The sequence below is a fragment of the Amblyomma mixtum genome, chromosome 1 (assembly GCF_055824585.1).
Source record: "Amblyomma mixtum isolate Tamu chromosome 1, ASM5582458v1, whole genome shotgun sequence".
In the NCBI taxonomy this organism is placed as follows: domain Eukaryota; kingdom Metazoa; phylum Arthropoda; class Arachnida; order Ixodida; family Ixodidae; genus Amblyomma; species Amblyomma mixtum.
Genome location: NC_143012.1, coordinates 205,646,053 through 205,661,314, shown reverse-complemented (window position 1 = coordinate 205,661,314; position 15,262 = coordinate 205,646,053). Strand labels below are relative to the sequence as shown.

Sequence of the window (15,262 nt, the reverse complement as noted above, 5' to 3'; positions counted from 1 at the left end):
AGCATATAAACACGAAATAGTGCCACTACTGACAGCAGTTTTTAACGAAGCCTACAAAGAAAATGAATTGCCCCCGTCTTATGGTAAATCCCATACAGTGCTAATCCCTAAATCCAATGACGCAGAAAAGTTAAAGCAGGTCACAGCGTATCGTCCTATCGTCCTCAAACGTAGATTATAAAGTTGTCATGAAGATTTTAGCCCGTAGACTACAGTCAGTAATTCAGGATATAGTCGGTCCCCACCAGACGTGTGGGATCAAGGGACGCTCTATTGTTTCCAATATTCATAGAGCGAGGTGTGTGCTGGAATGTTGTGATAACACAAATAGCTGTGTAGCCATCCTTCAGCTAGATCTTGAGAAGGCATTCGGTTGTGTTTCGCACGATATCCTGTTCTGCATACTCGACCATGTGAATGTAGGGTCCATTATTTGCGAGGGAGTGACCTTGGCGTACCGGAGCTGCACGACAAGATTAATTGTAAATAAGAGTTTGGGGGCCCCCATTAGCCTGCAGCGTTCGGTGCGCCAGGGTTGTCCCCTCAGCCCTCTTCTATTCTGCATTTATATTGAAGCTTTGTGTTTGAATATCATGGAAAGTGAAAAAATTCGAGGCTTCCAGCTACAGGCGGCAGAAGTTAAGCTGCTGGCTTATGCGGATGATGTCGCGGTGTTCACAGTGAACCGGGAAGGTATAACCGAGGCCGTGGCATGCGTAAAAGAATTCACCAAGGTCACCGGTAGTAAAGTGAATTGGTCAAAGTCCCTGGGGCTTTGGCACGGAGAATGGCTAACGAAGCCCGGCAATTTTGCAAACGTGTCCTGGGTGACGACCCCAGTAAAGTACTTAGGCGTCCCACTGGACGGTTATCGCGATAGCGATTCGTACTGGAAAGCACAGACGCAAGCCACGCGTGAAAAGGCGGAAAGGTGGAAAGGGCGACACCTTTCAATTTTCGCAAGGGCCACAGTGTGCAATCTGTTTTTTATGTCTAGGCTGTGGTACGTGATGCAAGTGTTGCGTTGTGCAAGGATGAACGTACAGCGACTGCACCGGATCTTTGCCGTTTTTGTGTGGGCTGCGGACTGGGAACGCTGCAGCCGGACCAATTTGTTTAGGCGGGTGAAGGATGGCGGCCTGAGTCTGGGACACTTATTTCTGCGGCAGATTGTAAGCAGATTTTGTTTTGTGCGCGATGTAAGCGATCCGTTTTTGCGCACTGTGTGCCAATTAAGGCTCGGAAATGCACTGCCGGACTTTGTTGTCACAACCGAAAGTTTCTCGGGACGTATTTTTGGTTACTTTAGAGAGGTTGTCGCGAGTGTTCGATTCCTGTCTGTTCGATTTTCGTATGAATATTTATCTTCTGTTAGCAGGAAGAAGTTGTATAAAGATTTGTGCGATGTAGTTCTTCCACAACCTATGTACAGGGCCTTATACAATGGAGGCCTGGGACGCGACGTACTTAAGCGTGTGAAGGCGATGAAGGTGCCGCCAAGTGCAAAAACTTTTTTCTTTAAATTACATACCAGAACACTACCAGTAAAGGAATTCTTGGAAAGGAAGCAGTTATTTCTATCTTGGGGATCACATTGTTTAATTTGTAAACAACCAGAAACAATAGACCACGTTTTTTTGCACTGTTGGGAGGGGGTATACTTTTGGGACATCTTACAACGGACTTTAAAAAAGGAATTTCCGCTCGACGCTCATGGTATTCGGTACTTGCCTGTAGAGAGTGAGGATGGGACACCATTCGACCTCATTATGCTAATGGGCCTCCATTGTATTTGGCGCTCCAGAATGGCAGGATATCATCGCGATCCTGATGCACGGCCAGCACGGCTCTATTATCGGGAGTGCATGCATAAGTATATTGAAGTTCAGAAACTTGCTCCTGAAGCTCCCGAGTGGCTCGAAAGAGTCGAGCCTTTGGTGACGCTTAAGGAGTTTTAACGTGACGAAGCCACGCACCCGCAGGCGGACAGTGTTGTTAATTATTGCTCATTGTGCTCTGTAAGTGTATTTGTGTACTGTGGTTCTTGCCGAAGTCAGGCAATAAAGAAAAAAAAAAGGGGTGTAGCTCAGATGGTAGAGCGCTCGCTTAGCATGCGAGAGGTACTGGGATCGATACCCAGCTCCTCCACGACTTTTTTTTAAACCTCAGTTTTCACAATTACTGAGGAGAGTCAGCTCTCAAGAGCTCCTGCCTGTAATTAGTGCTTTGTCGGGGGTGTAGCTCATCATTCTACTTCCGGCCACTGTCGTGAACGGTCGCAGAATCATGAGCTCCGGTGGAGCGGCGATAGCGGCCCTTGCTGGCCGCGGAAACAGGTCCGACATGGAAGCCGATAAGGATTACGAGATTATTTTGCCGAACCTTCCAACAGGACGTGTTGTTCTCAACACCGTGTTTTTACACGGCGACGTGCGAGCGCGGCCTTACAAGGTCGAAGATTTTCGTGACGCCCTCGCCCAAGCGGGTGCGCTCCCCGACGTAGTGGCGTTGGGGGCGTACCAAATCAACCATGTTTGGGCGGTGACTCTCAACAGCGCTGAAGCAACAAAGCGATTGGCGGCTTTCAAGGAGCTTCCAGTTAAAGGACGCCGGTGTGTTATATTCGACCCCGAGGACCAGGTGCTGAAACTGCGGCTACACTGGATGCTGCACGGCGTCGCCGACGAAGATATCCGGACTGCGTTTGCGGCCTTCGGGAACGTGACAGAGGTAACCCGTGAGCGTTGGCGTGTGCAAGGTGTGAAAGAAAAGGGCTCCACCACAAGGATAGTGCTGCTCAAGCTGAAGCCTGGAATGAAAGCGGACGACCTCCCCCACCAGATACGAGTCGCCGGTGAGCTGGCCCTTGTGGTCGTGCCTGGGCGGCCCATGCAGTGTCTGCGTTGTCAGGGCAGCGGACATGTCCGACGTGAATGCAAGGTACCTCGCTGCTCACGCTGCCGACGTTTCGGACATTCCGAAGATGGGTGTGTCCGCACATACGCTGCCGCAACGGTGCCAGCGCTCAGAGAGGAGACACCGGAAGACATTATGGACGTCGTCGAGGCTGAGGAGGTAGGCAAAGGGACCGATGGTGTGGAGAGCTCTGCGGTGGCCCCAGCGTGACAACTCCGACGACCACGGAAAAGGAGGCGTGCGAGGGCGTGGACAAGACACAGGCACTGCCATCCGTTGTTTCGGAGGCGCCTGTGAGCGAGGAAGCGCCCCTTCAAGGGACAAGTACTCCGGAAACATCGGCGGCTGAGAACACGAATGCGGAAAACGGCGGCCGGTCAACGAGCGCTGGCAGTGCGCCGAAGCGCCCGCACGCCGACGCCGGTGACGGGGCGGATAAGCAGGCCCCTGGCAACGCCGAGGAACCACCTACGAAAACTGTGCAGGGGCGACGACCTTCCTTCAGACCGCAACCTAACATCGGGACGGGCCGGAGGGCAGCCGAAAAGCCGCTCTCGCAGCACGTCGAGCCCGATAATTACGATGGCGGCGGGACTTCTGGAAGCGTCTAGCGGCGTGCTAGGCGCGAAAGGTAAGCACCATGCTCCCAACGTCCTTCTAAAGTACGAAAATGGCGATGGAACAGTCACTGAGCGTAGCAACGCTTAACGTCCGTGGGTTTGCATCGAAAAGAAAGCAAAGTCAAGTATACCGTATTTTAACGGACCAGGACGTGGACGTGTTGGCGGTTCAGGAAACCAAAATAGAAGGGGAAGAGGACACGGGGAGCATGGTGCAGCGTTTCACGTCGAGGTACGATGTGGCTGTTAGTCACGCGGTTGGCACATCGGCCGGGTGCCTTCTGTTCGTTAAGAAGTTGCCAGGACTGACAGTGCAGGAAGTGATTTCATGTATGCAGGGTCGCTTAATTGTGTGTGACTTCGTTTTTCATAACAGTGAATGGCGCGTTCTTTGTGTTTATGCACCGAATCCGGCTGATGAAAGGTTAAATTTTTTCGTGAGCATCCAGCGATATCTAAATACTGGGCGACAACTCGTCGTTATGGGCGATTTCAATTGTCTTAAGTGCTCGAGATAAGACAAGTAGCCGCGCCTTTAGAGACGCAAGCACGGATGTTTTGTCGCAGCTAGTTGGCGAATTTGCTCTAGATAATATAGCGGAGTGTTTGGAGGGAGCGCGCAGCGTGAAATACACGCATTTTCAAGGTTCTAGTCATGCCAGGCTCGGCCGTATTTATTTATCGTTGGATGCGATTGCGAAATGCCAAAATTATGTCGTTATGCCAGTGTCTTTTTCGGATCACTGTCTTGTGAAATGTACAATCGGCCCTAGAAACCGAAGGAAAAAATTTGTGTGGGGACTGTGGAAGCTAAACTCCAAACTCTTAGAAGATGAAGCTTTAGTTGAAATAATTGCAGGGAAGCTTAAAGAGATAGAACAACGGCCGTGCACCACCATTGGAGAGCAGTGGGAACGGTGCAAACAAGAAATTAAGATGAAAGCTATAGAAAGAGCCAGTTGTATTCGACATGATGAAAAGCAAGAAGAAGCATGTTTAAGGGCGACACTAAATCAGTTAATAGCGCACGAGTGCAAAGAGCCAGGGGTCTATAATGAGGATATTAGAAAACTGAAAAAGAGAATTGAGTTATTAGAAAAGGATCGTTATCGAGGAGCGCTCGTTCGCGCCAGGGCCGAAAGATGCGCAGCAGGCGAGACGCCCACTAAACGGGCTCTCGGCTCGAGAAAGCGCATGCTCGTCGAAACGACATAGAAGAAATAGAGTGGAATGGCAACCTCGTGACAGATAAAGACGGCATTGCACGTGCGTTTTACGAATACTATCAGCAACTGTTTGCTTTTCGCGACATGAACATGGACAGGTTTAAGCGCGTGTTTCTTTCTTCCTTGCCACGACTAGATGCTGACACCACAGAAAGGTTGTAGCTGCCGATTTCGGAGCATGAAGTGGAGCGTGCCATTGATAATCTAAATCCAGGAAAGTCGCCAGGGCCTGACGGCTTGAGCGCGGCTTTTTATAAAGCATTTAAAAAAGTGTTGTCCCCATTGTTAGCTGCAGTATTTAACGAAGGGTATGATCTTAACATGTTGCCGCCTTCTTTTGCGTCGTCAGATACTATACTAATCCCCAAAACAGAACAAACTGAGAAATTGAGATTGGTGACGTCATACAGGCCAATAGCCCTAACAAATGTTGATTAAAAAATACTAATGAAAGTACTAGCAGCCAGATTACAGACCGTTATTAAGGAGATTGTTGGGCCTCACCAGACTTGCGGCATTAAGGGAAGGGCCATTGCTACCAACATACATAAGGCCAGATGCGTACTGGAGTGTTGTGACGCAACATGCGGTAGCGTCGCGGTTCTACAGCTCGACCTTGAAAAAGCGTTTGATTGTGTTTCACATGATGCCTTGTTTGCAGTTCTAGATTACATTAATGTGGGTTCTGTTATCTGGGGGCGTGGCCTTGGCGTACCGAAACTGCACTAAAAGATTAATTGTCAACAAGGAACTCCGTGCACCCGTAAACGTGCGACGTTCGGTGCGTCAGGGTTGCCCCCTCAGCCCGCTTCTGTTCTGCATTTATATTGAAACTTTGTGCTTGTCAATCCTTGAGAATGAAGATGCACAGGGCTTCCAAGTCCACATGACGGAGGTCAAACTTTTGGCGTATGCCGATGACGTAGCCGTCTTCTGTGCGAACAGAGAGAGCGTTAGCGTGGCAGTCGATGCCGTGAAAGATTTCAGCACGGCCACTGGAAGTCCAGTGAATTGGGGAAAGTGTCTAGGGTTTTGGCACGGAGAGTGGCCATCGACGCCTTGCATGTTTGCCAACGTGGCTTGGGTCACAACACCGGTTAAGTATTTGGGTGTGCCTTTAGACTGTTATGAAGACAGTGAGCCATTTTGGCGCGACCAAGCCCAAGAAATACGTGAGAAAGCTGACAAATGGAGCGGTGTGCCGCTGTCTATCTTTGCACGCGCAACGGTCTGTAATCTGTTTTTTGTGGCCAAGTTGTGGTATGTAATGCAAACGCTTCACTGTTCCAGGTTAAACATCCAGAGGCTGCATCGGGTATTTGCCGCTTTTGTTTGGGCGTCGAATTGGGAAAGGTGTAGACGGGATAACTTGTTTCGGAGTGTCAAAGACGGGGGTCTTGGGCTAGCACACTTATTCGCACGACAGCTCGTAAACAGATTCCTTTTCTTCCGCGAAGTCACTGATCCATTTCTGCGCACTGTTTGCCAAGTAAGGCTCGTGCGTTCGTTGCCAAATTTTGTTGTTGCCACAGAAAGTATGCCAGGGCGCCTCTTTGGGTTTTTAAGAGAGGTCGTAAACAGTGTCAGAATTTTGACAACTCGTTTTTCGGTTGAATATTTGTGCTCAGTCAATAGGAAAAAATTGTATAAGGATGTATGCGATGACTTTTTCTCCGTTCCTGTGTACAGAGCCTTGTACAGCGGCTATCCGGGTCAAGATGTATTGAAGCGGGTAAAAAGGATGCCAGTTTCCCCCGGAGTAAAAACGTTTTTCTTTAAGCTGCATACTGGAACGTTATCGGTAAAAACATTTCTTGAGGACAGGGGCTTTTTTCTGCCATGGGGGTCACTTTGTTTAATATGCAAACAGCCTGAGACAATAGATCATGTTTTTCTACACTGTTGGGAGGGGGTTTATTTTTGGGACGTGCTGCAAAGAACCCTTAAAAAAGACTTGCCGTTAGATACACGTAGCATCAGGTTCCTGTCAACAGATAACGAAGATGGCGTACCTTTCGATACCGTCATGTTAATCGGTCTGCACAGCCTCTGGCGGTCCCGGATGGCTGGGTTTCATTTAGACCCCGATGCTCGCCCTGCAAGGCTCTACTTTCGTGAAAGTATGCATGCCTTTGTTGAAATGCACAAATTGAAGCCTACAGTTCCCGAATGGCTGCCAAGATTAGAACCCTTGATCCATTTGAGTGAATTTTAACACGACAACGTCATCCCACCTAAGGATGACAGCTTACTTATGACTATCATTTCTACGTGAACATTTGGCTGTGAGCTGGCTGATTTGTTCCGTGTACAATTTTGTAATGTGTCAGTGTCCGGTAATAAAGAAAAAAAAAAGGGGTGTAGCTCAGATGGTAGAGCGCTCGCTTAGCATGCGAGAGGTACTGGGATCGATACCCAGCACCTCCACAGTTTTTTTGAGTTCAATCTTAGTTTTCTTTTAGAACGATGATGCCATGAAATTGGCAAGTATATAGGGCAACTATTTTAATGAATCTTTGTCGTTCAAGAACTCAACTTTTTGTACATATCCAGCGACCAGGAAAAAATATAAACGACGCTGTCCTTCGTTCCAGTGTACTGCGCAGTAGGAGCTGCAGCGCGGTTATATATTGGGAATAATTGCGCAGAAATTTTAGTCGCAACAACGAGCCCATGTATACACGAGGAGTTCTGCAAAATATTCATTAGAAATTCGAAGATACAATGGAGTATTAGATATGCGAATATACAACTTAATAAAGAAAAAAAAGTGCCAGTGGAAACAAAGTCACTGTGTGTATACACAAAACCTCGCAAAAACATAATTAAATACACGTATGTCTCAATTAAATCTACGTATCTAAGCAAAAGTCACTCTAGATAATGCGTCAAACAAGGCAAATAAACATCTTGCGCAATCAGAGATAGTAAATTTTGCACACGGAAAGCCAGAGTATCCAGGCAAAAACAAAACTATGATAGCTGAAGTAGCGATATGAACTTGGGCCAAGCTGCGGTCGCTACAGAACCATATGGTTAGAATAATAGAGGAACAATGCTCCTCAATACGAACAATACGAAAGTACGTATTTTTTAACTGCCTGCACGGCGACAATTATTCTGCACCCATAATTACAGAAGGGTATTCCTTTGGTTCAAAGAAAAAATAAAAGCAGCTAGCTAAAAAGGAAAGAGAAGGACAAACGAATGCCACGAATGATGCCGCAAGAAGAAATAACCAATATCCGAGTGTGCATGTTGGGAAACGTTGCGTGGGCAGAGCTTTCAATAAGCAAGGTCAATCAATATCGGTTATTGATGACCTCAAAATTTTCGTATTCGCATCGTAATTTTGATCATGATGCCAACTGATGCTTGCCTTACGTGACTGCAGGTGCATGGGCGTTGCCACGAAATCCAACTCGAGTTAGCAATGTTCGCGCCAAAATGTCTTTTCTAGTCTGAAAAAGACATTGTAGGTGACAAAATCCAGAATGACTGCCCCGCCGCCGGTGGTTGTTTTCGTCAGTGGTGCGTGACAGTTCAAAAAAAATTCGGGGGGAGGGGGGGGGGGGGAAGCTGAAGCCCCATAACCCCCCCCCCCCCCCCCCCCCGGCTACGCCCCTGGATGATGTGTCTCCTTCAAGGACTGCGATAGGATTTCTCAAGCGGCTACAAGAGCAGAAAGAAAGCGGGGAAATACCACATTAGTAGTCGCTCTCAAAATTAATACTAGCAGCACGGAAAATATGCAAAGGTGCACCTGCATGTTGGAGGAAAAAAAAGCAGAGCAGCTGTGGTTGGGTTCATTCCGTGAGGATCCGAAGAACAGCACTTAGTATATTGTTTGGTTGCATTCGAACTCTCTTACGTGAAACAAACATGCAAACAAAACAAGCAACCGAGAAGCTGAATGTGCAAACGAGCGGAATACGAAACAAACAAACAAAGGGATAGGCAAGGAGGCGTTCAAAAACAAACAAACTAACAAATTAAGAGAAAGACAAGGAAGCGAAAAAGTAACTAACGTGTACGATTCGACAGAAAAAAATAACAGAAAGTTACTGTTGTCGCCAAAGCTGTTTCGTTATCCCTACGGCCTGTACTGCCATCATCAGCACTTCTCTCTCTTCTTTGAATCAAAACGCTCTACTGGAAATAAACAGCCTACATTGAGCTACCGTCCGCACATGTCCTTTCCCTCCGTCCAGATACCGGACACCACAGAATGGCGTCGACAACTCTAGCGTAGTTCGCGTTCCGACAGCCGTGCTTTCGTAATCCTGTCTGTCGGAGCGTTCTGGTGCCCCCACTGTTCCTGCTTACGCCAGGCGAACCTGTAGGGCCTTGGCAACAATGTTAGATGGCCTTCCTGAACTTTCTCGAAGCGGTTAGAGGACGCGAGCTAGAGCCCAAGTGCCTCAACCGATAGACCAGTTTCACAAAGCCCACTGTTCATGCGCATGATTACCGGTAGAGCCATCTTGGTTGTAGTCCTTCGCGGCGTCGTCTGCACCACAGCCCACCTTATAAGACACCTTGACTCGCATTATATATACCCGAATGCAGCAGCTTCCCACTGCGCCATTTATGACGTTCAGCTGAAGGAAACAGATGCGCCACTACAGTGTTTCGAGGGGTGCAGTGCTAATCGCAGCTAGTGCAGCGCTGAGAGGGTGCGTAGTTACTGCATGCAGCAGGGTGACTTTGGCTGCTTTTGTTGCTCGAACCTGTGACGGTGAAATCGAGCTTGACCGTCTCTTTTGCTTGATTAGCCAGCAGAACATTTCTATGCACGGCCATGCATGATGTTTACATTTCTTTCCATCTCGTTGTGCCGTGTTAATTTTATCGGTATCCACTTAGGCATCCACTAGCCATCAGTCTTAAATTGAAATCGTAATCTTCGTCCCTGGTTTTTGCATACTAGACTAGAATGGTGCACTCCTGCCCCGTCATGTGGATCTGATTTGGCTGCCTTCGCACTCCGGGAATCCCGAAAAAGAGGCCGCCATCTTCTTAGCCCGAGGTTCTTTAAACCGGGCTCTGGCGGCTTCCCACTCGGGACTCACGAAGGAGAGCGCGCAAACTTTCAGCTAGATGACGCAGGCCTCCAAGGCCTCGCATTAGCTATACCCCCGCAATCGACAGCCCCTCAGCAATCGACAGACAACACCCTGGCGCAATTTGCGAACACACACACTCTCATCTTTCCTCCCACTTTTTCTCACGTAACCCCCTTGTCCTCACTTCATCCTACACTATCCGTCCTGAGCCTGTCGCTTCTGCTCTCCATCTCCTTTCTCAATGCCCGGCGGATCCTCCCCCGCGGGGCCTAGATCAGTTCAGGACCTGGGAGGACTGGGAGACCCTGCGGCGCTCCGAGGGCCCGGTCGTGCAGACCACCACTACTGACTGGGCTACCAGCGCTATGGACCGCAGGAACAACGCTTGAGAGCAGTGGGGCCGTGCGCGGGCCAGGGCGCCTGCGTGCTCCAAACTCTTTTGTTTGTTAATAAAGTTTTTGATGATGATAAAAAATGAAAGGTTATCAGGAAATGAAGGGCGCGGTAATTGTCTCACTTCTCGGCGGACACCCGAACCTCGCCGCAACGGAAGGGATAAAGGAGGGAGTGAAAGAAGAGAGACAGAAAGAGGTGCCGTAGTGGAGGTCTCCGGAATAATTTCGACCACCTGGGGTTCTTTAGCATTCACTGACATCGCACAACACACGGGGGCCTTTTGCGTTTCGCCTCCGTCGAAAGTCCGGCTCGGTAGCGGAGCCCCTTAACCACTGATCCACCGTAAAAGATGTCGACGATTGCGCGGGGAATGGTCCCAGTAACTGAAGGACGAGGCTGCAAGAGGAAAGGTATGGTGCTACTACCTCTTACGCTCTGTGGAAACAGAATTGGTAATGAGGAAATAAGAGGCTCAGTAACTGTCTCTCTTTCAGTGGACACCTCAAATTTGCCGAAATAGAAGGGAGGGATCCCAGAGGGACCCACTGTGGTGGCGCAGTGGTGGTGGTAGGGGTGAGAAATTTTTATTAAATTTTGAGAGTTCGCGAGCCGGAAATGGCCCTTTAAACGAAAGGCATCGCTTGTCCGGGACGCCACAGGACAGGGTCGCCACCCGCGCCCGTTCGACTCGAGCCCTTTGAGACCCCAGCCCCGATCATTTGGATACGGCCGCCGCCCATGCCTCTCTAATGGGGGAAGGGGCATGGCAGGATTCCCCTTACATGCACACGCAATGTGGAAGTTATCGCAAACTTCCCCACAGTGCGGACACCACCCGTCGAATTGAGGATGAGTGTTTGGTGATTGCGGGGCACATATTAGGGTATTGGCCTGCAATCTTCTTAGTATGCGTTCATCAGTCTTCCTCAGCCCCCTTGCGGGAACCGGGAGCAAGCGGTGACGTTCGCAGTAGTGACGCTCGCAGTAATGAAAACGGCGCGACGATCGAGGTCAGAAGTCGAACACACTGGATGGGACCAAAGGCACTCGGGCTTGAGTGTTTTGCGTGCTCGCCAGAAGTGTCCTGAAGACGGCTGCAAAACGCCGTAGATAGATTCTACTTCCACTGGCACCAGTTTTCTTCTCAAGCAATACAATGCCACTCGATACTGGCTGTTTTACGGCCATCAGGTTAACAAACAAAATGGCGGGATCGGTGCGGAAGCTTCAATGAATGAAGTTGTTTCTTCTACTATGGCGCCTTTCAGTCATCGAAGTTTGCACACCGATGCCGCCATTTTGTGTGTTAATCTGATCGCCGGATCAACCTGCTAATCTCGAGTGGCGTGAGAAGAAAACTGGTGCCATTGGAAGTGCAGGATATGTCTTCGGCATTTTGGAGCCATCTTCCTCTGAGGGAACAAAGGAAAGACACTCTGGCTGATACAAACAGGGATTTATTGCTACAACAACAATAACGCCAGCTAGCAACAAAATACGCTAAGGAATTGAGAACGTCCGACTTACCAGCAAGGTTCCGAGCGAACGTTTGCCCGCGCTAAGGCGGGGGAGATACTCCACGGCTGGGTGGGACGAGATGCTGGAAAACGAGGCTTCAACCCGCTGGCGAACAGCGGAAAATCGCACCGACACGTCCGTACACGCCAAAATCGCCAGCCGAAAAGAGATCTCGTGCACCCTCCCCCCACCCCTCGCGCACGCGCAGCAATCACGCCATCCGTGGCGCGTGTGTCGCTGTGACGCCGGCGCCCTCCCTTGTTAAGTTAAATAGGCTAGCTAGGGTGCACTGCGGGGAAGCCAACCATAGAGGACCAGCGGGATTAGTTCCCACACAGGAAATAACGACACGCAGCAAATAGCGAGCTTACTACTGCGACCATCGCTATTCAATCTTGGCGGTGGCTGGAGGTACTGCGGAGGGACTCGGTACATTTTTTTTGTCATGTAGTCGGACGGGCGCGGACATTATTTTTCAGAGTAGGTTCTGCCATTTGATGCTCGCTCGTCTGTCGGATTTTGTTCTGGTGGAGCTTTCTTGGATTACCATCTACAAGGAAATCGTTATACTTTGTTTCAAGAATAGTTTCCTACTGCCCAGAATGCAGCAGTTGGAGTTCGGTGCGTGAATACTTCGAGAACGTCATCAATGAACTGCTCGTTCGGCTACGAGCATGACAAACATCGTATCCCCCGGTTGCATCGTTGGCCCAACGTCGTTTGGTTGAAGTGCGCGAACTATGAAATTACTCATCGCAACCGCGGCAACCGTAGGCCTCGAATAATTTCGCCATAATATTGCTGTTGCCATGGCTTACAGGCAGACTCTTGAAATTTTAAAGATGAACGTTTTGTCTGCTTGAAAAGAAGCGCTAGCAAGATATTTCTCACGTATTACTTTCATGTACTCTTCAAAGTAAGAGCGTGTTGTTGCAGCTAAGGGCACTCGATACCTAGGAGGTATGTCGCTGCGCGTCAGAGGTCGGTAGAACCTTCCTGCTGAAGCAAATGCTGCTTTGCCTATACTGCGAGCAGAACGAGGTGGGCTATTACCCCCTCTCCTTTCCCTTTTCCCTGTCCTCCTCGCAACGAGGGCTGTAGCTGCTGTTAGGGTGTCACCGAGACGCAGCTGCGAGACACAGCTGCGGAGCTCAGTGCCGAGTCGACGAGGTGCTGAGAAGAGTCCACGACGGTTGTTCGAAAGAGGCGTATGTCGTGGTATGCTCGCAGCTTCGCCATGAGTGGATATTCTCTATTCTCACGTGAAAGTCTAAAGCGTGTTGATATCCAAGATGGATGAGGTGGTGATGAAAACGTTTAATGAGGAAAAGAGTGAGGAGGAATTAGGAAAAGGTGGTCGGGTCTTCAGCCCTGGATTCGGTTCACAAAGGCTGCCATCCGTGTTCTTTCGACGAGGGCTCGGTGATCAAGGTACGAACTGGAGAGGGGTGCCTCCCATCCTTCCCACTTTGGCTGTTCTATTAAAGCTATGGAACTGTTAGCCTGGCAGGCGTAGTACCACATGGTATCGACCTGCATATTGGTCACATAGTTTACGCTTTGATTTATAAGCTTCTGAGTTTATCTTGTGAAATTTAGCCGGATTGCATCCAAATACCGCAAGTGCTTAAACAAATAAGAATGTCATATTGATCTGAACGTGCAAGCCCGCACGGCTAGAGGTGGTGCTGGCTCATAAAGCGGCGAAGCGCAGTGGCGAAACCAGTTCGAAATAGGCTAAGCCAAGTACCTAAACGTGCTCGAAAGAAACAGGCCAAAGCCAAGTAGCTCAACATGCTCGAAAAGAGAGCCGAAGCCAAGTAAATTGCGCGAAATGAAAAAGCAAAGCCAAGTAGCTATTTGTGTGTCAGGATGGCTGACTGCGTGCATAAAATGCATAGAAAGATGCTTGTGCCAGCGCTACCATCCCCGTTGCATGCATGCGCCGAACTCGCCTTACCTGATGGGAACGCCACTACTGCCAACCTGATTCGCTGAGTAGTGTGCTAAGCCGGCAAGCTTAGCTCTGTTTTTTCACATTTCCGTCTGCGTGCTGAATAAGTGTCGAGCATTTTTCTGTATTTTTCTCATTACCATTCTTCTTTTTGCCTGAGTACAGTAAGAATACGACCAGGGTTTAGTTTCCTGCTGCACAGGCACGTAGCCAAAATTTTTTATCAGGAGGGGCCGGGCCCAAGACTATTATACCCCGGAAGGGGGGAGTGGGGGTTGCATGCTTAACGAGTGACTTTAGGAGGACGGGGTGTGGGTTGGGGCCTTGGACCCTCCCTTGGATACGTGCCTGCCGTTGTAGAGTACTAATCAGCTCTCACCGCTGGTAAAGCCAAAATTCGCGCTACAGCCATAGAGATGTAAGCCACCTTTCGGGCGCCACCTAGTGCCCTTGACGTCGAGCGGGGGTTGCGCTTACATAACGAGATCTGCCTTGTTTTATTTTGAACAAATGTAATCTCTGGCCGCGCAAGATCACGAGAGTGCACTCACATTAAAGCTCAAGGCATAACACTGTATTTGAGCCTGGACAGTGATGACCGCCCCGTGTTTATATTTAACCTAGGTGCATAATTTTTGTATAGAATAATGATCGTTTAATGGACCGTGGTCACATCTGCTAAGCAGCTTTGCTTGTGCGTGACACACGGCCTCTTATCAGAGGGCGGCCGCCAGGCGGTCAGCCGCCATCAGTGCGACGTGGCCGTGGTTGCGGGCCAGCTGCGGTAAACACCGCCGGAGTGGATGCTGTGCTGGCGGCTCGTCTTGATGCCCGAGGGCATCACGTTGTGCCCGGCCTGCGTCGCCTGGTAACGCGCCAAGATTTCGGGGTCGGCGGGACCGTACTTCGGCTCGGGTTCCATAGCTGAGTAAATGTCCTGCGAATCAGAAGGCGCTTGCTGAGATTCCTCCCCCATTCACAAGTCACCGTCGTCTACAGCCAATCTATACGGGCACATTTTTTAATTATCCTATCCCCGCCTGAACTTTCACCCGACCCCTAATTATTTGAGCATCCGCCACGACTGCGGGAGTTGCCAGGTTTCATCGTCTGTTTCACTGTGAATCCGCCGGTTTCCCAGTGGGTGCGAGCTATCTTCTTGTTCTGTGCTCGGCTTCCTTGGTATGATATGTCGGGAGAAATTGGTGTTTAGACCTCACACTAAGCAGACCAAAGCAGTTAGTCACAGCGGTCTTCGGCAACGGCACCAATGCTCCAATGAAATAGAAACAATCACCTTCCGTCTGCCGCCTGCTATGCTTACCTTCTCAATAGATTCACTCTGCTGTTATCCAAAGGGACCATCGATTACCTGTTCTTCTTGTAACACACCCTTCACATTGACGTTACCCATTATTCTGTCCCGAGCGCTGTCCGATGTCTGCACCTCGTTTTACACTGTGTGGTGTTGGCGCGCTTTTTGTTTCGAGGTGCAGTGACAACAAGGCGAAATTGCTGCGCTATCCTGGGGAACATGGATCAGAGGACGTGCGTGATTGAGCAGGG

General features: G+C 49.5%; 2 protein-coding genes and 2 non-coding genes across 4 annotated transcripts in view; 3 read left to right on the top strand and 1 right to left on the bottom strand.

Moving 5' to 3' along the window:
* The first annotated feature begins 2,075 nt into the window (after nt 1-2,075).
* Nucleotides 2,076-2,148, top strand: TRNAA-AGC (transfer RNA alanine (anticodon AGC)). Its single transcript has one exon. It is a non-coding gene; the product is annotated as a tRNA-Ala (tRNA).
* Nucleotides 2,149-2,286: 138 nt separating this feature from the next.
* LOC149370627 (uncharacterized) lies at nt 2,287-3,126 on the top strand. The gene has a single exon (XM_089578259.1). It carries the CDS (start codon nt 2,287-2,289, stop codon nt 3,124-3,126), a length of 840 nt encoding a protein of 279 aa, XP_089434385.1.
* A 3,990-nt stretch (nt 3,127-7,116) lies between these two features.
* Nucleotides 7,117-7,189, top strand: TRNAA-AGC (transfer RNA alanine (anticodon AGC)). The gene has a single exon. It is a non-coding gene; the product is annotated as a tRNA-Ala (tRNA).
* A 7,145-nt stretch (nt 7,190-14,334) lies between these two features.
* Nucleotides 14,335-15,262, bottom strand: part of LOC149370625 (creatine transporter-like) — a 38,057-nt gene continuing 37,129 nt past the window's right edge. Inside the window, exon 14 of the mRNA XM_089583853.1 lies at nt 14,335-14,633. Coding sequence (XP_089439979.1) covers nt 14,445-14,633 — 189 coding nt within the window. The 3' untranslated portion in view covers nt 14,335-14,444. The remainder of the gene's footprint in view (nt 14,634-15,262) is intronic.